General features: G+C 45.9%; 1 protein-coding gene across 1 annotated transcript; it reads right to left on the bottom strand.

Moving 5' to 3' along the window:
• Window positions 1–19395: 19395 nt before the first annotated feature.
• LRRC30 (leucine rich repeat containing 30) lies at window positions 19396–20301 on the bottom strand. Its single transcript, XM_061131020.1, has one exon. It carries the CDS (start codon window positions 20299–20301, stop codon window positions 19396–19398), a length of 906 nt encoding a protein of 301 aa, XP_060987003.1.
• Window positions 20302–23091: the final 2790 nt, after the last annotated feature.

The raw sequence follows: 23091 nt of genomic DNA, 5'->3' as shown, positions 1-23091 counted from the left end.
GGCATCAGCCCCAGGACACATGGTCAGGACAGGTGATCTCAGACCTGTGATATTTGGGAGGGTCCTTTTCCTGCCCATTCAGCCCCTCCGCCCTGCAGCCCGGGAAAGTGGGCAGGGGTCATGGGAGCCACAGCCCCGCTTACAAAGCCACGGGGCCGTGTGACCTCTGGGGTAACTGGATGCTCTGGTCTCCAAAGGAAGAAGGTCTTCTTCGGTCAGGTTTCAGCGTTTCACCTTTTTTCCTGCTTTGCTTTTATTTCGTGTGGGGTTTATTTCACAAATGCTGGTGGACGTGTGATTATCCACTATCCTACTGCCAGTAAGAGTCCCCATCATGGGCCCCGTGAATTCACGCCATCTCTCTCTGACCAAACAATCCATCATGATTCCCTGACACCCAGTAGAGTCAAGTGGTAGTCACTGAGCCACCAGAAGACCCCGAGGTGCTTCTGAACCATCAACAACTGGGTTACATTCAGTGAGATTCTAGGGTCAAGTGTATTTTCCGGTGACCCAGTTTCCTGAAATCGCACATCAGCATTGCCAAACATAACATTTGGCGATTCCTTGTTAACCAGCATATCAACTGACCAGAATTCCTCTCCTAAGGGTGTTCGCACATCATTTGCAATAAGAGCCTACAAAGTCAAATTAATTTCTATGCTGATAGGACATTTTCATTTCACTGATAATTGAAGGCTTTCTGGACCAGAGAAATGTTCCTTAAGGTAAATCTGAAAAAACTATTAAAGCATGTCAGTCATAATAGATATTTTTATGATATTGATAACATTGGCTAAGAAAACTATTAATGTTAGCCTGTAGCTCCTCAGACTTTGCTCAGCAGTCTAAGGGAGGAAGAGTGAATAAGATGGGGTCTTGTCCTCTTTACAGGAGTTTTCTTTGACTCTATAAAGATAGCATTGCACATATATTTTCCAGAATGATTGGCAGGTGGGCAGAGCAAAGACCTGTCCATGTCACACGCAGCCAATCTGGCCCTGGGTGAGTTTGTAGTTATGCTGTAGAAGGACTTCTTAGGCAGTGAAGAAGGCCACAGGAATGCAGGGACGATTCGATTGTTTTTGTCTCCCTTACAGGCAATACTATTTAATCATTGTTGACTAAAAAAAAATATACTCACAACTTAAAAGTTGAGAGCTGGGTTTTATTCAGTGAGAATATTAGGACTCGAGCCCAGGAGACAACATCTCAGGTGACTGGGAGAGAGCTGATGCCCAGGAGGCAGGGGAGGAGCCAGGCTAGATACAAGTTTGCAGCAACAGGCAGGTACTCTGAATATGAAAAGATTACTATTAATTAAGAGAAAATGAAATCTCTCACATGAAGAGCTTTAGCAGTTCCCTATATATGGAAGATCCAAGCATCTGGCTTGCTGAAATCATATCTTTCCTATGCATCTAGCTATCTGGGGCCAATCCTGCTTTCTTTATTGTTCAGATACTAATTCCTTGTTTACCATAAGAGATGGCTAATGTGTTGGATGGCCACTTCTCACATGGCAACCCCCCCAACCCAGCTCCTCAGCATTCACCAGGGAGGCAGTAGCTGATGGCTTCCAAAGAGCTGTCTTTATTTTACCTGGGCTCAGTAATTTGCACTTGGAAAAGGCTTATTGGGTGGTAGAGCGTAGAGAAGAAAACATTTCACTTCTCATCATCAAATGAGAATAACCCAGAAATGGATGCAGACTGCCTAATATATGAATTAATAATGGTGCCATGAGTTGATTAAGCAGTTTGGTCTTGAATTAACAACTCTATTGATTGTGAGCCTGGGAATTCTGAATAAAGGCTTTTTTCCCTTTTCTTTCTTTCTTCTTCTTTTTTTTTCCTTTTACACTGCTCAATAGAAAGCTGAAAGTTGACAAAACCTCAGCTGACCCCAGTTTTGTGAACAAGCAGACCAGCCACCATGCTGGGGAATGTCTATTGTCTGCCTCCTCCACACACAGCAGACACCAAATTACAAGGAGTCAGAAAAGAGGAAGGACCCTTTCCAACACCCTCTACCCAAGAAGGGAGCTAGCAGGAGGCCTGTGCAAATTCTGTCCACAAGGGAATGAGAGACAGAGTAACTTTCTAAGTGTCCTGAAACTCATGGTTTGTTCATTAGAGGAAAACACGCCGGGTTCCCCGAGAGAATGGGGAAAGAAGGGCCTCCTTCCCCTGACTTGAGGGGGTGCCATGTTCAACCAGCAGTCTTCCAGAATGTTCAACCACTGAGGTGTCTCATCAGGGGGTGTTTTAGATGATTAAGTCAGACTCTTGTAAGATTTGATCACTTTTCACAGTGGGGCTCAGCTTTCAATGCTTTCTTTCACCACACCTGCGAAACTGTCTCTCCCCTTCTGCTTCTGTTGGGTTCCTATTCCCCAGGTGCTACTGCTGGTGGGGAGTCCTGGAGCAGATGGATAGGTTGGGGCATCAGCAGGAAGAAGGCCGAGGGAGGTGTGGATGGGCATCTGGTTAGTCTCGTCGACAGGGTCAGGACTCATGCAAAAGGCATGGAAATAAGGGGCCGCCCCTAGGTCTGAGCAGTAAGCACGCTACTCTGGTCCTTGGGGCTGATGGAATGCCCCAGGCAGAAGTCATTCAAAGGCTGTTCCCACTGAAAATTTCGTGGCAGGACATCAATGCACTGTTCGCCTCTTTATTCCAAGATCTATTTCTTCTATACATAGGAATGTTGTCCACATGTTGCCCATATGATGACTTGCAGGACAATTACTAGGTGCTACTATTTACAATGGCCAAGACATGGAAGCAATCCAAATTTCCATTTAGGAGCGCATAGAGAGATGTGGTATACATACACAATGTAATATTACTCAACCGTAAATAAGAATATTACTTAACCATAAATAATGCCATTTGTAGCAACATGAAAGGACCTAGAGATGATCATACTAAGTGAAGTACGTCAGAGAAAGAAAAATATCATATGATATCATTTATATGTGGAATCTAAAATAATGATACAAATGAATTTATTTATAAAACAGACTCACAGACTTCAAAAACAAAGTTATGGTTACCAAAAGGGAAACATGGTGTTGGTGGTGGGGGGATAAGTTAGAAGTTTGGGATTAAACAAATATGAACAACTGTATATAAAATAGGTAACCAATAAGGACCTACTGTATAGCACAAGGAACTCTATTCAATATTCTATAATAATCTATGTGGGAAAAGAATCTGAAAAAGAATGGATATGTGTACCGGAGACAAAGCCAGGTCTGCCCAAGGTGAGAAGTCTCCCTCAATGCCACAAAGGAACTTAGCTTCAACCAGATTAAGCTTCAAGATAAAGGTAAGCTGGAAGTAAATCCACATTCCTCTCCCCAGAGGCAAGCTAGAGAAATACCCAATTTTAAAGATTTGGGCTGATTCAGGAGAAAAAAAAAATTCACCCAGAGTTCATAAGGACAAGTCAGGCCTTAAGCAGGCTGTCATTCTCTGAGTAGTCTAAAACTTCAATTCTGTACCTTAGCTAAAAGCCAACCCTGGTAAGTCTGGTAGCTAAGGCACCTGGGAACCAACAGAAGCAACTGCAGAACCTCTCTGAAAGAATCTCCTTCTGACCTTCAACCTAATTTTCAAAGGAAGCTTTCAGTTCCTTCAGGTAAAGCTTTATGGCCCCAAATCATGAGATTTACAGGGAGGACCCATGAGCGAGAAGCAACAGAAACAAAACTCAGCAGAACTGAAATAAGATATTAGATGTTGGATTATCAGACAACAGATGTTAAAATAAGCACATTCGATAAGTTCAATGACATAGAAAGAAAAGGGATCAAAAAACAGTAGTGAGGAAGAGGTTAGAGAGAAAGACCTAGGTGACTGGATTAAGAACCAAGTGGAACGTCTAGAAATGAAAACTATAACATCGAAGCTTAAAATCCAGTGTCTGCTATTTAACTGATCAAGACTCAGCTGAAGAGAAATTAACAAATTAAAAGGTAGACTTGAAGAGATTTTTCTAGAATTCCGTCCAGAAGGAAAAAAAACAGATGAAAAGAGGCTAAGTCCCATGATGTGTGCTAAGTCACTTCAGTTGTGTCTGACTCTGCGACCCCATGGTCTGCCGTCCCCCAGGCTCCTCTGTCCATGTGACTCTCCAGGCAAGAATACTGAAGTGGGTAGCCACTTCCTCCCCCAGAGGATCTTCCCAACCCAAGGATCGAACCCAGGTCTCCTGCATTGCAGGTGGATTCTTTATCACTATCGCCACCTGGGAAGCCCATAGGTTAAAATTATAACAAGCACTGCAACATGATCTCTGTGGCTACTGATTGCACGTCAGGCAGGGTTTCAGGCAGCAGTGGGGTGTGCCGTGTAATTCACACATCGCTATAGAGTGTCCACAAGGCCACAAAGCTCCTATCACCCACAGGAGGCACGAAAGGATCTGTTGACTCAATCAGGTGGCATCGTTAGATGAGTGTCCATCACCGGCACGTACCTACCACTGTGCTCAGGCACCGTGGGGTCATCAGAGCCGGAGGTTGTGGACGCGGGCGGTCGCCCTGTACAGTACCAGGATTAGTCCTGTCGAAGAACATGATAAATATAGTGCAGGACAGGTGGCTCCACTTCGTGACTTTTGAAATGAGAGGCCCAGCGAGAGCCTAAGAGACGAGTGATGCTAATCCCCTTCCGCCTCTTGACAAGGACGGCCAGGACGGCATCTCATGGCTCGTGGGGACAGATGATCCCAGGACAGCATCTCAGGAAGCGGAGAGGGGGCTGCCACAGAGCTCTGGGATCAGAGAAGCCAGTCCCTCCACAGGCAAGATTTCTCCCAACAGAGGGAAATAGCTTCAGAGGGCTCAGAAAGCAGAGCCAGAAATGGAGTTGGAACAAATGCGATGGGCAGACAATGGGGCTCCACAGTATGGAGACTTTAGGACCCAGGAGGAGCACCTGGGCTGTGGGCTTGGGAGGACTCTGCTGGTGAGACAGGGCAGAATGCATCTCTGAGAGATGGGGGTGGTCCTGGAGGATCCTGCAAGGATCCAGGGAGGGCAGGGCAGAGCTGCTGACTTCTTGGTTGGTTGTCTCTCCCATGAGAGGCCAAATGCAGCATAGCGTGCCTGGACTCCCATCTCTTACAAGGATATCCTGGGGCATGGAAGCTCCCTTGGGATGAGGCTAAACTTTACCCGACATTAATTTTTTTTTTCCTTCTGACTCAGGATACACAGTGCAAAAAGCATCCTCTGTGTCAGCAGCCAAAGCCACTCACCTGGGACATGCAGCCTCATCCTTCACGTTTGGCATTTTGATCCCCTGTTCTGTCTGAGGCTTAAAATGACATAGCTGCCATGGTATGTGAAAGCCGCCTTCGCTCTGTTTACTGTTTCATTTCATCCTTGATTTCCCATCACTTTTCGAGGTATTGAACGCATTATTGAAAGGCTGGGTTGACGTCTACAACTCTCCTTCAACTGTCTTCGATTTTCTCAGCCAGATATTTTAACAGTTACTGCAACTCTGTTGCAGGGTGTAAAAATGTTTGTGTTCATTTATTGGGGGGAAAAAAAAAACAGTAAAATCTGACTACAACATCTGTGGACCTTACTACAATGTTTGAGCCAGAAATGATAGACTTTCCATCCGGACACAGTGGCATTTGAAGTTCTGAATGATGAAGATGTTCTGGAGCCCAGGATGCAGGGGCTTAGCGCAGTTAACCATGCCGTCCAGCTGGACCGCGGCCGGGAAGCAAGTCACAGACAGAGTTCCACCAGGGGACCACTGCAGCCAGCCTGAGCCCAGACTCCACCTAGGAGGAGGATGCTCGTGGGGAGGGAAGGAGGAAGGACAGGCTTCCTGCGGCATGGGCAGAGTCCTCTCTGCCAGCACTTGACACACAGGAGACTTTCTTTCCCAAAAACATCCACCAGGGAAGTCTGGGCACAAGATGCCCACAGAAGCCAAGCATGTACTGGGGCCTGGAGCAGAAGGCCTGCATTGGAGGCACCCTGGCTCCCCAGGGCTGCGAGTTTGGACATCAACCACTAGGACCTCAAAAATTGTCTTTGGGAGAAATGTGACAGGTGTGGGGGTGGCGTCATGCACTTCATGGAGCTAAGGTGCGGAATCTGTCCTTAGAGGGTGTGACCGAGGCCATCACGGCACAAAAACACCAGCTTTCTTAGAGGAGCTGGTTGTGGTCCCAGAGGGTCCACTCTAACTGTGACAGTGGGGACTCTGCTGGCCAGAAGGGAGGTGACAGGGAGGGCTTCCTAGAAGCAGACAAGACTACTCCCAAGGCTCCTGGCTGGTGGCCAGGAACATGAGGACCAGCAGGGGTCTGTGTGCCGGGCCAGCTTCTTCAGACACATTTACACTCCCAGCACCTGTGTGGAAGCTTTGACATCTAGCCCCCTCTGGTTTTGCCTGCACTGGCCACGCTGCCTTTCTCTTACTGGCTTCAGCTTGGACTCACACTGACTTTGCCCCTACAGTGGTCCTAGTCCCTGCCTCGGTGACGCCCCACCCCGACCTGTTCACTTGGATCCTTATGTTTCCCTAAGGCAGGGAGATGCACCCAGCATCCTGGGAGGTGGGTCAGGGAGATGTCTGCTCCCTCCAGGCTGACTGCTCCTGGCATGTGACTTGGGCACAGTGTTGGTCCCACTTTCCTCATTTATGGAAAATCACCAGTTCATAGAGTTGTTGTAGAGATGAATTAAGAGACATAAATATAAATCAGGCTTCCTAGGAGGCACTAGCAGTAAAGAATCCACCTGCCAATGCAGGAGACGTAGAAGACTCAGGTTCAATCCCTGGGTTGGGAAGATCCCCTGGAGAAGAAATATTGGCAACGCACTCCAGTATTCTTGCCTGGAGAATCCCATGGACAGAAGAGCCTGGTGGGCTACAATCCATGGGGTCACAAAAAGTCAGATATGACTGAGCAACTGAGCATACATGCTCAGAGAATGAAGTGTTAGTTCTGTCCCCAAGCTCATCATTTATTCATTCAACTCATGACTGCCTGTTTAATTATATAGGTACTGTTAATGTAAGTGTTAGTCTCAATAAGTGATGACCACTCTCCTCTGTTGATTCTTTGCTTCTCAAGTACAATATTTTTAAACGAATGTTAACTTTGTTTCCTGCTGAAAAGCACTTATTCATTAGGGATACATGCACAACATTTACTTCATTTGGTTGATAAAACAAATTTCAATGAAGGCACCATTTCCAAATTAATGATTTTGAATAATTAGATATGAATGCATCCTGTACAATGCATTAAGTACTTACCGTGGGCCAGAAAGAAAGTTACACACCAAGCGATGCAACCACGGAATAAGGAAAGTATGCTGATGCTGCCGTGCAGTGGGGGGTGAATCCCTACAAGTTACACGTCTGTATGTGCATCTGTGTGTTCACATGCATTTATTCATGTGTGCACATGATCATACTCTAATGCACGTAATTTCAGCTGTTGTAGGGGCAGTGAAGGAAAAGAGGAAGGTCAAGGAAAGCTTTGCTGAAAAAGTGTGTTTGATCTGAAACTTGGAGTGCGAGCAGGTGTTAGCCTTCAAGGTCATTTCAAGAAGAGGGAAGGGTGCACTTGAAAGTCCAAAGACAGGATAGAATCTTCAGGAACTAAAGAAGCCAGTATTGGCACACATTTGTAAGAGAATTAACAGTGGAGGGTCTCCCCTGATGGTCCAGTCGTTAGGAATCTGCCTTGCAAAGCAGGGGATGCAGGTTCAGTCCCTGGTTCAGGAGCTAAGATCCCACATGCCACAGGACAACTAAACCCTTGAGCCCCAACTAGAGAACCTGTAAGCTGCAAAGACCCAGAACAGCAAAAATAAAGTAAAATAAGTAAATGAATAACAAAAGGTTTCATCTGCAAAAAAAAAAAAGAATGACCAGTGGAGCTGGAGTTTGTAAAACCTTATAAATCATGTGAAAGATTTTGGATTCTATTGCAAATGTTGAGCAGGGGTCTGCCACGGTCCAATTTGCATATTTAAAAGGCCCCCTTGGTACCTATGCTGGTTGATGAAAAGGGAACCAAGGGGATGAATGAGGAGGCCAGAATGAAGTGCAGTGTCAGCTTGAATAGGACAATAGAAGAATTTTGGAGGTGGAATCTCAGGACTGGGTGAGAGAGTAGATGAAGGATTAAGAGAGGGAGAAGGCTAGAATTCATCTTAGGTTCCTGGGTGGGTTGGGGTATCATTTACTGAGATGGAAAATGAGGAGAAGACATATCAAAAAATCAATGGATTGAACCATTTGCACATGGGTGAGCCCTCTGTTACTGAGAGTGTTTGAGCATAAATTTTTTTAAAGACATGTATGGGGGAGAAATTTAGGTGAGATGGATTTTAAGATGTGTTTGTTCCAATTCTAGAGTTTGCAAGTATTGGATGGATGTCAGCCTGGTAATATTAAGAGAAAAAGCATAAATACTTGGCCATCTCCTGACCTATCGAAATGGGTACAAGTAAAGTTCTCTATTACCTTCAGTACGAAAAAACTGAAACTTCTCTGAATTATAGCTCAATTGGTAAAGAATCTGCCTGCAATGCAGGAGACACCAGTTCAATTCCTGGGTCAGGAAGAGCCCCTGGAGAAGGGAAAGGCTACCCACTCCAGTATTCCTGGCCTGGAGAATTCCATGGACTGTATAGTCCATGGAGTCACAAAGAGTCAGACACGACTGAGCGACTTTCCCTTTCTCTAAATTATACAATATTGTCACAGTATATGAAACTTTGAGAGTTTTAAAGATTTGACATAGTACAGTGACATCATGAACAACACTTCATTTTTGCAAAGAATTCTAAATAATGTCAATCTTCTAAGTTAAAAAAAATAAGAATTTTCCATCAACAGATCAATGGATTAAAAAGATGTGCTATGTACACACATACACACACAATAGAATATTAACCATAAAAATGAATGAAATAATGCAATTTTCAGTAACATGGATGGACCTAGAGATTACCATACTCAGTGAAGTAAGCCAGACAAAGACAGATGTGACATGATATCACTTATATGTGGAATCTGAAAAATTAATACAAATAAACTTGCTTATAAAACAGAAACAAACCCACAAGCGTAGAAAACAAACATGGCGATCAAAGGGGAAGGGAGGGAGGGATAAATCAGGAGTTGGAGAATGACAGATACCCACTATTGTACATAAAATAAACAACAAGGATTTACAGTATAGCACAGAGAACTATGTTCAATTTCCAGTAATAACCCAGGATGGAAAAGGATCTAAAAAAGAATTCACTTTGATGTACCCTTGAAACTAACACAATATTGTAAATCAACTATGGTTCACTAAAAGAAAAATCAGGAATTGTAATTTCAAAGGTGATTAATCCTGCGAATGTTGAATTGTGTTTCTGTTCCTTTCCTAATGCTGTGTCATTTTAGCTGGTAAACAGAAATACTGATCATTCTTTCCTCAAATGAATGGTGAACTATGACAGTTTGGAATTAGGTAAGGAATAGAGGAAAATATCCTCATTTACACTGAGACTTCCTAAGTAGCAGAATTATAGGAACTTAGCTTAGAAATGAACTTGTCCAACCCACATAGATGTAGCTTTATATAATGTGAGACAATCAGTAGAATTAGGGAAACTTCTCTTCTAAATATTACACATATCTTCTCAAATGTATTATTTTAAGTTCTTTCTTCTCTTCCCCTTTGCCTCTCATTTTCCCAAAGCATAGATTTAAAGTAAGTTGTTAGCAAGTGTGTAGACAGTCTTTAAACTGCAGTGGTACGTGGGCTGAACGGCAAGTATCGAATCAGAAATTATTCCTTACATTTCTAGTCTCCTGAGGAGGAGGAACAGCAAGATGGAAAAAGGCCTGTCATCATCAAAACATATGTGGGGAAAATAATTTCCCAGTGAGAAGATAAAATTCTGGGGCTGTCTCTGCGGCTGGAGCTTGGAGCGCGCAATCTGTTCAAAACCCTTGTGTCTGCAAGATGCAGAGCATCATGGGGTTTCTGGACCAATATGTGGGGAAAATAAGTGCACGAGCGTGCCAGCAGGACTTTTTCTTGGTTTTTCAAAACTGTTCAGCATTTTGTTTTGTTTTCTTTCAAATAGCCTGTGCAAAAAAAAAACAAAAAAAAAAACAAAAAACCAGAAACAATAGATTACAGTCTGCATTAATCCCAGGAAGATCATCCTTTTCTGTCTATGACTTGTATAAAACCAGATCAGAATGTATGGGGCAGTTTCTCGGCTTCACATCTAAGTGTGTGTGTGCTTAGCCGTGTCTGATTCTTTTGCAGTCCCATGGACTGTAGCCCACTAAGCTCCTCTGTCCATGGGATTTCCCATGGAGTGGGTTCCTGCTCCAGGGAATCTTCCCGACCCAGAGATCGAACCTTCGTCTCCTGCTTGGCAGGCAGGTTCTTTATCACTGAGCCACCTGGGAAGCCCAAGCTTAAATAGGAGGGACACTAGTAATTCAGATCAAGAAAAGCAGCATAATACACATTGCATCAGAGAGTAACAGAGAAGCCTTCTGGACTTCTTGCCTGTGGGCCCATTAGGTGAGGTAGGTGTGTACAGTGCTCAGGTGGGAGAAACTACAGGGCCAGCTCTTTGATTGCATTAGTCACGTCTTATATTCTAAAATGTTTTTATTAGAATGATAGATTGAAGGAAAATTTTTCCTTTCCAAAGTTTGGAGAGGAAATCTAGCACGAGTACTGATTTTGCTCCTCCTCATCCTTGATTTAAACAAATTCAATCATGTTCCTTAAATTCTGCTACTAAGTCACTTCAGTCGCGTCTGACTCTTTGTGACCCCATGGACTGTTGCCCGTGAAGCTCCTCTGTCCATTGGACTCTCCAGGCAAGAATACTGAAGTGGGTTGGCATGCCCTCCTCCATCCTTAAGTTCTAAACCAATTAAAACACGTGGAGAAGGAAAAAGGGATAAGGAAGAGGAACTGAGGCTTTTCCAACTCTATTTCGGCAATCTTAAGCAAAACCAATGTATCTCTCTTCTTGAGAAGTGAGTAAAACTAGCTGGCAGTTAGGACGGGGGGAGGGAGGCTGTAAGTTAGCAGAAAGAAGGCAAACGGGCACCAGTGTCCACTCAGAACTGGCCCTGCTACGCTCTGTTTCTATGTGACTAGAGGGAGCCTCTCTTCTGTTAACCAACAATTTCAAGGGTTTCCTCCTCTTTAACTCATTCTTTTTGGGGTCCCTAAGAGCACGCTTAAGCTCAGTGGTTTGCTAGAAGGACTCGTAAAATTCAGAAAATCTGCCATACTCATTGTTATGACTTAACACAGGGAAAGGACACAAGTTAAAATCATCAAAGATAAAAGGAGCATATTCAGGCATGGTTTCCCATTGCCATCTCCTGGTGGAGTAATTTGATGATACTTAATTCTCCCAGCAATGATTTGTGACATGTACGCACTATTGTCAACCAGGGAGGCTCAGCTGAGCCTTGGTGTCCAGGGTTTGTTTTGGTTGGGAGTTTGTCTTGGAGGCATGGAACTCCTCTGTGGCTGACTTTAGCACCTGGGTTCCCAGCCTTTCCAGAGGTTACACAGATATAGTGTTACCAAAGACCCTACCATCAATCACAGTGTGAGCCCAGATAAGTTTGTGAGTTTACCCATGGCCCTAGGTAAACAAAGATGTCTTTATGAGGCAGGGTATTCCAAAGGCTTAGAGATTATTTCCCAGGAATTCGTCAAAGGTCAGACCTTTCTTTGAAATGTACAGATTTTCAACACCCTAGACCTCCTGAGTCAACTTTTTATTGCACACGTCATGTGATTTTGTCAAATTCATCCTTGGCCTTTGCACAATAGATGATGACCATGAAGGACTCGAACTTGGTGGTAAAAAAAAAAAAAAAAAAGAAACCTGCTCACCTTGATCAAAAAGGATTATATCGCCTCTTCAGCTACAGAAGTAAGTCAGCTAAAATGATGGTAGAGGATGAATCCCTGGGACCCTGGCAAGTTCATTTACAAACTAAGGAGGTCAACTCAGTTGTCTATAACCAACATATTACACGGTCAGATGAACAGTTGAAGTTTTCTACAACAAGCATATTAGATACATTTCTGGGAGAGTAAAGAGTTTTCTTGATTACCAACAACAGAGAAGTAATCATGATAATGAGAGAGTAACAGATAGGAAGGCCAGAGGTCCCCACGCGGAAGGAGGAAATAAACTGCACTTGCAGACGTTTTTTTCCTTCTCCGCACAAAATTTAAAGAGGCTTCTTTTAATTCTGTGTTGACGACACCTGGTTCTGCCTTGAGCTAACCGATGTGTTTTTCTCATGGAAACGTTTCTCTTCAGCTATGTTAATTGAACTATGTATTTGCTTTGGAATCTGCCTTTCTTCAAAATGGTTCTGCCTAAGATTAACTTTTTTTCTTTTCTCAAACCTTGGGCTGATAATGGCTCAACAAACCAGTACATTGTTTTAGGGCTGAGGGATGACACACCTTGTGTCATCCTATCTCAAAAATGCATATTGTGGGTGCCGGGCCTGGTGAAACTCCCTCAGCCTAGAGGTGTTTCTTTTATCTGATTAGAAGCTCACTAACAGACATAAAATGCCTTGCTAAAAACCAGCCAGCGGGCACCCTTTCTGTCCCTTTCTGATGTCTTTGTCAGAAGCTTTCCCTATCTTTATTATACTTTAATAAAACTTTGCTACACAAAAGCTCCAAGTGGTCAAGCCTCGTCTCTGGCCCTGGATCAAATTCTTCTCCTCCTGAGGCCACGAATCCGGGTGTAGCCCACGGCTCACAGCAGCAACCTTTAAATAATAAGAAAGCATGAAAGAGTAAAACATAAAGAAGATGTTCATTCTTCTTGCTAGATTTTTTGTTTGCACTACTCCTGTGATTTCCTGGATGAAAATATTCCTGAACTTGTACTCACATACCTTGGTGGAGAAGGATCACACAGAACTGTATTTTCAATTTTCAAAGTACTTATGTATTTCAAGATTACTTAGGAATTCTTATCCAACACAACTGTAATCTGCCCTCCTAGAATGAAGGGTAATCAAAAACCAAATTATAGTCATTAATTTCTAATTCCCACACTGTAGATATCATCCATTTGTAGTTTTGATTAAAACAGTGGAGGCAGAGAAGTAATGTTATTAAGAATCAAAGAAACCAAAGGAAGAGCTGTTTTGCAGGTTTCTGTGTGTCCACTTGCAGGAGTTGCTTTGGAAAATTTATAGCCAAATTCAAGTTTGACTCACATGTGTATTTGGACTGGGATGCAGAGAAAGCATAACTCATTACAGACGTTCAGGTCAAGCTCTGGAACAGATTCTGCTTACTCTTCTATAAGACACTTCAGCTCTGTGTACCCAAATGATAATATTTCATCAAATCTAATTCTTTCTTCAAAAAATGGGAAACAGATAATTAAAAATTACTTCTCTTCCAGAAACATAAGAGAGGCTTTAAATCTTTCATTCCCCCTGAACCTCCAAGCCAATAAAAACAGAAGGAATCCAGACAATCTAGAGGTCTGCAGACTCCTGGATTCACGTTTCACAAAGCCTTAGCTCTTTTCATACTTTTGAAAGTCAACCAAAAGTAAATTATATTTTTCATGGTACTACAAGGAGATACTGATTTTGATCCATTGAGTCAATGTTTTTGGCTTTTCTTGAGTAATTACAATGACTCTAAGGTCAGGTAGCTATGCACTGGGGCATAAGACAAGGAGAAGACAAACCAAAAAAAAAAAAATATATATATATATATAGACTGAATTTCAAAGCTAAGAAAAGCTTAAAGTGAGTTGACTTTAAAGTGAATTCAATCAAGGAAGCTGGAACCTCAGTCCTACAGCTCTATAGAAATGAATTTTGCTACCAGAATGAGATGGAAATGAATTCTACCCTAGAGCTGACAGAAAGAAATGCAGACCAGCTAAACCTTGATTTTAGAAACATCTGTGTTGACCTTCTAACCTACAGAATTAAAAGATAATAAATAGTAAAATAAGTGAATTCAGTTGCCTCAGTTTGTAGAAAACCGAAGCCTGGACAGGAGAAGTCACCTGTACAGACTTCACTTTTTCATTACTCATTGGATACATTATGATTGAATCTCTTCCCTATGCTGATGTGAAGTCCAAGTTAGCTATGAGGATAAAGTCCAGTGGCTTTGCAGTCCGGGGACCAACAGCATCCAGGAGCCTTGCCGCTGAGGCTGAAATACAGATTGGCCCCAGTGGCATGTCCTGGCTCCTCTGGGGAACTCAAGTTACTCAAGGCTGAAGAATATGGGGGACTCTGTGATGCTCCAAGGGTGACTCTAGCTCACCCTATGGAACCCAGTCATCCTGTATATTTCATAATGTATGTTTCCCTCAAGGGCGTCCGGAATTACTTTGACGCTTTCCGGAAGGACTCAAGTTCACTTTCATTTTCTGTCCTGTGCTGAAATAAGAAGAAAGTTTAAGCAGTGGGAAGCAAGTTCTCTCCTTGCAAATAGATTCCTATGACACTACTAAAAAAAAAATCTGCATAGCAAGCTTGATGCTAATAGCTTCCAGTTATGCTCGCCTAACGATGCCCAAGCTCTTACAAATTCATTATGAGCCCTCTCTGCTTCCCTTTTATTACTATGCTGTCCTTTTTTAAAATTAGTAATGCTTTGGATTCAATGTATAACTTAATGGGTACCTTCAAAGAACACTCATAAAAAGTTCTTTTCTCAACAAGGTCAAGATTGTTCCTATTACTATTTATAGCAGCTTTGATGTTCCTCTGAATTTTATTTCATTTTCTTACAATCTATGAAAAGTTGTATTTTGATGTACTTAGATAAATTATAATTACCTGATGATATCAATACTTAGTTGCACATTTAATCTAGGCTGGGAATTTTGTGTTTCTCTGTTTCTCACATGGTGCTGAAAATAAAATTCTTTGGTGGGATAAGAAGATAGAGAACCCATGGATACCTAAGGAGGTATTGTTTAGGATGGAGTTGTTGTTTAGTCGCTAAGTTGTGTCCAACTCTTTGCGACCCCATGGACTGCAGATACCAGGCTCCTCCATCCCCCACTACCTCCTGGAATTTGCTTAAATTCCTGTCCATTGAGTTGGTGATGCTACCTAACCATCTTATCTTCTAGCATCTTCCTATTAGCTAAATCTAACAGTTTGAATGCTTCCTTTGTCGAAAAAGACCATTTATTGAACTCGTCTTCTGTTTCTCTCATTTGTAATAGAATCTCAGAGACTGTCCAGACTCACCGTTGCTGATGTACATTACTGATGAGAAGCAGCCCAGCGCAGCTTTGAGCCTCACCCCCATCATCTCAGGATGTTGACACTTGCGTTGTCTTCCAGGGACCAAGCCCACAGGGCGTTCATCTTCCACTGTGTAACGCATAGCCATCCACATGCATATTCAGTCTGTGCTTGGAGGCATAGGAAATGGCATTTTAAAATGCAGTAACCATTCCCACAAGAAAAGGGTTTAAAGTATCTGTACAGATAATGACAGCTTTCCCTCTCCATCTCTTTGCAGGAGTGTCTTGTTGTGAAGGACAGGTGCATCCCATCTGTCTCTGGTTACTACAGAGAGACAGTACCTTGACTCAAGTCTGAGAACAGAGCGCATTACTTCTATTAACCATTTACTAAGTCAACAAGTAACTAATGATGATATGCTTCTTTCTAATGTGCAGCAGCTTTATGAATTTAGTGGTATTATTTCTCGAACAGATGTGTCTTTTCAAAACCATCTTCCTTCCCTAGGAACAGAGGATTTCTTCTTAATTGTGGGTTTGTCAGCTGCTTCAAAAGGTGTCTCTGAACACACTACTGAGATCACGTCTTACTGAGAGCCTGGTGACATGCAACCGCCCCACTATCAGGATGTGAACAGTCAGCTCCCTACATCAAGCCCCCAATTAGCTTGCATTCTTTGGCTAAACGTACTCCGCCGCCCTTGGAGTCAGCCTCAGGGCTTTGATTTCAGAAGTCTTAGAAATACCTGGGAGTTATTCGAGTGTGGCGGCATCAAAACTACAGAAGATAAGCAAGATGCATTTCACAACCTGTCAGCAAACTGTAGGGTTTGATGGCAGACACCAGCACTGTATCAAATTCCCTCCGCGTGGGTGTTTTGAATAACCAAGCACGTTAACCAGGTTTGTGCTCAGCACTTCCCTTCATCAATAAAAAAGGAGCATTCACAAAGAATCAATATCTAAAGCCCATCGGGCAACTGCTATTACTTTCATGCAGCCCTCAATGCCGACTGTTCACAAAGAAAACCTCACTTCTATACCTCTGAAAGGCACTGATGGAAGCTGCCAACCACACTGATACCACCCTTTCCTTAAGCAGTATAATAAGCTCTTGGGTCACCTTCAAAATATGGTTATGTTCTTTCCCTGGAGTAGAGTTACTGTGAGGTATCAAGTGACTGAAAAAGCCAGGAGAGGAAATAAAATGATTGCTCAGCAGGAAAAGTGCGATGGTGGTGCCCCAGCCTGACTCTCGGCCCAGAGCAAGGTCATGGAAATTCAGCATGAGCCCAAGTGGGTCTTCGGGAGCGGACACCAGGGGCCACCAGCGGGCGCGATCCTGGCACGCACCGTGTTTGTGCGACAGCTGCCTGTCTGGGCTCCAGCTCCAGCCTCTGTCCTGCTCTGCAGAGGGAGCCTCACACTGCCGTTTCCCTCTGAGTCATGAGATCGAGTAAGAATTCCACTGATGTCTTTAAATAGTCTTGGCTCCAGCAAGTGAACGTGGGTGAGGTTACTGAGTGTGCCTATGTGTGCCCGGCGGGGATAAGCAGATCTCCGGTTGCTGCTGGGGGGTGGTTCGCGGGGCGGGGGGCGGGGATGTGGAGGGGACTTCAGCTGCCTCCCGGTGACACTGTTGAGATCTGTTTGCGGTAGTTCAGCACAAGAACTCATGTCCCCAGGGTGTTCACGGAACAGTGGTATCTGATGATAATGGCAGGAATGGGCTGCCCTCTATGATGGATGGGATATTGACTTTGGTGTCTGGTGGGAAATCCATTTGTCCTGTGAATAAGTTACATGGACACACCCCTCCTTGATCAATGCTTAGAATACGAAGACGACAGCCCACCCCCTGCCACTAAAGCTGCCTAAGTCAGCACCTGAGAATGAGCCCCGCACCCCCTGGCTGTGCTCCCCTCCCCTACGTGGGGTGAAGCGGTGATGGGAATTAGGGTGAGACGGCTGCCAAGAGCAGGGATTTGACTGATTCGTCCCAATCGTGTCCTTTGGTTCTGAAACTTGGGGCTCAGCCTGTGCTACACACCATCCGGTATGCTATCTTTGCTTTAATCTCTCTCTAGTGGGGATCATGAGGAGAAGGCAACGGCACCCCACTCCAGTGTTCTTGCCTGGAGAGTCCCAGGGACGGGGGAGCCTGGTGGGCTGCCGTCTATGGGGTTGCACAGAGTCAGACACGACTGAAGTGACTTAGCAGCAGCAGCAGCAGTGGGGATCATGACTTGCCACGTAGGTCTGTCTCTTTCAGCACACTTTGAGCTCCTTGGTAGAAGGAGCTGAGCCTTACTCTTCTCGAGGTGCCTGCCCAGGAAAAGTGCTAATAAACATGAATTTAACGTAATTAAACTAAGGGTAGTAAGAAGTTAGATGATCCTGGCCACATCCCCCATTCCTGCCTTGCTATTGTCTGCTGTGTCCTGTAGACAAATGTGCCAAGAAACCTGAGCGCTTGTGGATCCACAGATCCAGATCTCTGGATCTGAAGGCATTGTACGTTCACTGTCATATTCATTTGAATTCTTGAACTCTCAACACACGGTGACATCTCAGGGGCTCTCGGCTGGGACAATGACAGTGAGACCCAGTAATTCTTGTGGCAGGAACTCTGTAATGGCTCGTCCTGATTTTGCATTGAACTAACAGCTGTGTAACTCTTGGAATTGAAAACAAAGCAAATAATATTCTTACAGAGCCTTTTCTCCAAAGAGCTTTGCATGTCACTCAACTCATTTGTAATTTGTAAAATTATGAAATAAGTGAGAGATCTCCGAAGAGTTTTATTTCATTAATTTATTTATTTTTGGCCACACCCCTTGGCATGTGGGACCCTTGTTCCCCCATCAAGGATTGAACCCACACCGCCTGCATTGGAAGAGTGGAGTCTTAATCACTGGACCACCAGGGAAGCGCCTCAGCTAATTTTTAAAGGACCACAGGTGAAAGCCAAGTAGCAAACATCATCCTCCTCTGAATATGAAAGGGTAATAACTTTTGAGGGTGGGCTGTCTATGCCTTACCTCCTCTTTCCTGCCTTTTGAGCTTTTCCCCTGGCTGTTAGCTCACCTCCGAGAAGGCAAATCTAGGAAGAGAGGAGGAGTGAAATTACAACAGGGGACGGTAACCATTGGCCCGTGTCTCTAGAAAAGCTTGAGGATATGACTGGGCGCAAGAGAAGGATTGGAAAGAAGATGGACAGCGAGTGTTGGCTCTGTTTGTGTTTATTCTCTGAAAGCCAGCACGCTGCACCCCGTCACCCACCCCCAGACGTCAGCATGAGCGGCTGGACTGCTGCCCTAGTCATTCTAGAGGCAAAGTTCCTGTGGCTTGTCTCCCCCGGGACTCAAGGGGAAACTCTGCTGGATTTGGTCATTGCCAGGAGGGCTGGGTGCCAGCTTCTCTTTGGTCCCAAGGGATGCTGGAGACAGGGGTGGGGGCATGTCTTTTTGGGGCTATGTGGCTTCAGGGTGCCAGCTCAGGGACTGAAACCACATGGTCTCAACCCCTCCTATATTGTACCTGGCTCACAGTACGTACTTAGTAAACATTTCACTTTTGGTGGACATTGAATCATACCTGCTGTCCTCTCTTTCAAAGGCTGAATCCCACTTCTCCCCAGAAGAAGCAGAATTATTTTTCTTTGGGGAAAGAAAACCCAAGTCCTCTATCCACTGATATTCAGAAGGAGATGATATTATGCGGGTTTTGGGGAGAGGCCGGCGGGCTAAGTCTCTTCAGTTGTGTCAGACACTTTCCCACCCCGTGGACTGTAGCCCACCAGGCTCCTCTGTCCATGGGATTCTTTAGGCAAGAATACTGGAGTGGGTTACCATGCCCTCCTCCAGGGGATCTTCCCATTACCCAGGGATCGAACCCACATCTCCTGCATTGCAGGTGGATTCTCTACTGCTGAGAAGTAGAAGCCCATTTATAGGAGTATACAGAGCTAAAAAGCAAACACCTGCTAAGAAGGGGCGTTCCGTACAACTCAGCACATAGTAACACAAGCCTCCACCCGCAGCAACAGGAAGAGGAGAGGGTTTAGACTAGGGAAGTTCCCGTCTGAGTCAGGTGTGTTTTCTGTCCTTCAGGTAACTGACGAGCATCTCCAGGCCCCCCTCCAGCAGCTCGGGCAGAGGTTTGGATAAAGGGTTACGGGAAATGTGCAGCCCTTTGTCCATGGGGTTCCAGGCGATCCTGGTCAGCCTGCAGAGCATGTAGAGCTCCGCAGGGAGCGTCTGGATGTCATTGTTGTTCAGGTTCAGCAGCTCCAGGCTTGTGAGCAGGCAGAGCGAGCGTGGGAAGGTGTGGATGTGGTTGCCCTCAGCGATGAAGATCTGCAAGCCGGCCAGGCACTGGATGCTCTCGGCAATGTTCTCCAGGCGGTTGGAGCCCACGTGCAGGAAGTCCAGCTCCTTGAGTGAGAACACGCAGACGGGGATGTGGGCGAAGCGGTTGTGGCTGAGGTTCAGCTTGCGCAGCCGCGACAGGTCGGCGAGGCTGGCGGGCAGCTGGGACAGGCAGTTGTGCGACGCGCTCAGGACCTCCAGGCTTCGGCAGGCGCCCAGCTCGGCCGGCAGCTCCGTTAGGCCGTTCATGTGCACGAACAGAACTTTGAGGCTCTGCAGGAGGCTGACCTCCCGGGGCAGTGTCTTCAGGCGGTTCCCGCACAAGTTCAGGACCACCAGCCGCGTGAGCTTCCCCAGCTCGGGAGGAACGGCCCGGAGCTGGTTGTGGGACAGGTTGAGCTTCTGCATCTCCGACAGGCCCCACAGGAAGTCGGGCGCGTCCGTCATGCCCTTGGTGACCAGGCTGAAACTGACATGGCGCAGCCCCCGCTTCAGCAGGCAGCGCGGGTCCCTGCCGGGAAGCAGAGCATCGTCCCAGGAGGAGAACTTCTGCCTCCCCCGCAGTAGCCCCCGCCCCAGGGGGCTCTTGTCCTTGCGGCGGGCCCCGGACTGCCTGGCCCCCATGTACCTCCTTTCTCCAGCGTCTCTGCTGCCACAGATGGGGATGGAGACCGGACTCCACTGCTAAAGCCCAGCAGGGGGCCGATCGGGTGACAGGAGCCGTAGCTGGTGGTGCCGCAGGTGGAGTAGGACTTGGGGAGATGCGGGAGATGGGAATCCCAGATGCCTGGCTCTCAGGGTCCCTGGTGCCTGGTCCTTGGGGTTCCAGATGCCTGACTGTGGCTCCAAGAGCTGCAAGCACCCCCGACTGCGTTGAGGTGGCTTCTCTTGGAGAAGCAGGGCTGTAATGACACACTCGTCCCCGGGGCTGCAGAACTGAACTGCTTGGCTCCCTCTGAACACCACGGGGCAGCTGTCGTTGTCACTCTGCCCGCACTTTATTGGTCTGGTGTGAGCAAGCAGGTCACGGGGAGGCCGCCTCTGACTGTCCCCTCTTGGCTTCTCTGGGGTGTCACAGCTGAGCAGGGTGATTAACCAGCCCGTCTCCAGGGAGGAACCAAGGGGGAAAATTGAAGCCAGGGTGTCGGCAGGTCTCAGGCTCATCCCAACCCCAGAGCAGAGCTGGGCTGAATGCTGGTCACGAAGCTATTATTATATGTTCTCACAGCCAGGAATCGGTAGAAGTAATACACACACACACACACACACACACACACACACACCCCAATTCAAATTGCTGTGAATCACAGATTGTGAAAAAAAGTAGCAGAAGGAGTCTTGATGCCTGGAATCCTCCAGGCCAGGGTTTTACATGGTGCTGGTCAGAGGTGATTTCTTGAGGAGAGGGTGAAGAAGGGTGCAGACTGCACTCCTATTTTCTCTCAGAGGAGCTCTGGGGTCACCTGTTTCACAAAGAGCTCCTGGATCTGCTCAGGTGACTCCAAATGTCAGGACAGCACTTGAGTGATGGCTTAGTAAGGAAAACACGGTGCCCACTGTCCTGGAAAGTGGTCTGAAGAGGCTCCCTGGTACACACCTCCTGCTCTCTCCATCTCTGTCTCTCTCGTTGAACAAGTTACCTTATTCCCCAAGCCGCTAGAGTCAGCTGTTGGTGTCATGGGCTGAACTGTGCCCCACCCCCACCCCCCCACCAAGATTTCCAATGTTGGAGTCCTAACTTCCAGTAACTCAGAATGTGACCGTGTTTGGAGATGGGGCTACATTGAGGACATGGGGAGCAGACGGCCATCTACAAGCCAAGGAGCGAGGCCTCAGAAGCAATCTACCTGCCCTCGCCTTCTCTTAGATTTGCAGCCCCCGGAATTGTGGAAAAATACATTTCCCTGTTTAAGCCCCTCCATCTATGGAGATTTGTACGGCTGCACTGGCAAGCTCATCTAGTGGGGGTCCTGGCAGACACATCTGCATAGGTGAAAAATCCTGAAACTAAGTCATGGTTCAGGGAAGAAGAGACACTGAGGTTGATGACCCAGGTTCTGAGAAAAGGGCTAATGGGCTGTGCGAGGCTGGCTTGGCCCAGAGGCCTGTGGCTTTCACTGGCAGCAGTCCTGGCCGGGCAGTTCTCCTGGACAGTGATGCTGGTCCTGTGATCGAGGTCTCAGAGCTGTCACCACCAAGCCTGCAGCTCGAGCTGGGCTCTGGCTGGGCGCCGCCCCCGGGGAAGCTCAGATCCCTCCACGGAGGAGGAGCAGCTGGACATGCAAGACAATGCCAGGCCATTCCTGCCCCACTTGGCCTTTGAGAGACATCTGGCCCCTTTTGCCTGATGAAGCCCCTGGCACTCCTAGACAAAGGTGGAAAGCTGAGATGTTTTTTATAATGGGATTCTTGACTGTTGTAGCTGTTAACTGGAGAGAAAAAAGCACCATGACTAAATCTGTACCCCAGGATTTAGAGCAGATCACAGTTATATACGTACATTTCATGTGACGATAGAATTCTGCTGCTTCCGTGAATCTGAGAGATTATGCTAGGATATCTGAACTGTTGGGACTAGCAGAAGTTGGGATGGTTTGAGAAAGAGTCACAGCTTTCTTCTTTGTGACAATTATCTCTCTGTCTCTAATACATTCTTCAGTTCAGTTCAGTCGCTCAGTCATGTCCGACTCTTCGTGACCCCATGAATCGCAGCACGCCAGGCCTCCCTGTCCATCACCAACTCCTGAAATTTACTCAAACTCATGCCCATTGAGTCGGTGATGCCATTCAGCCATCTCATCCTCTGTCGTCCCCTTCTCCTCCTGCCCCCAATCCCTCCCAGCATCAGGGTCTTTTCCAATGAGTCAGCTCTTCGCATCAGGTGGCCAAAGTATTGGAGTTTCAGCTTCAGCATCAGTCCTTCCAATGAACACTCAGGACTGATCTCCTTGAGGATGGACTGGTTGGATCTCCTTGCAGTCCAAGGGACTCTCAAGAGTCTTCTCCAACACCACAGTTCAAAAGCATCAATTTTTCGGCGCTCAGCTTTCTTCACAGTCCAACTCTTACCAATAAATAATTTTTGAGTACTTATCAATAGCCAATGTTTATCAAATATTTACTATATGAACCCTAGACACTTTATGGAGAAGATGAATATCAAAATTACCTCCATTTCACAGATAAGGAAATGAAGACAAGCAAGAGGTTGAGTTACTAACGCAAAATCAAGTCACTCTCCCAAGTTCAATGTCTACTCAATGGCAGAACCAGAATTCAAACCCAGGGAGTCCAACTCAACAGCACTGGTTGGAACCATAAGAAAATGCTAGACTTAATCCTGTAGAGAGCTCAAATAACTATGACTAGGATATGGCTTTCTGTTTTCAAGTTTCTATGGAGTGGGGCTGGGGG

This window comes from Dama dama, chromosome 27 (assembly GCF_033118175.1).
Source record: "Dama dama isolate Ldn47 chromosome 27, ASM3311817v1, whole genome shotgun sequence".
Classification (NCBI taxonomy): Eukaryota; Metazoa; Chordata; class Mammalia; order Artiodactyla; family Cervidae; genus Dama; species Dama dama.
The sequence above is the reverse complement of the archived record's forward strand: the minus strand, read 5'-3'. Positions and strand labels throughout refer to the sequence as shown.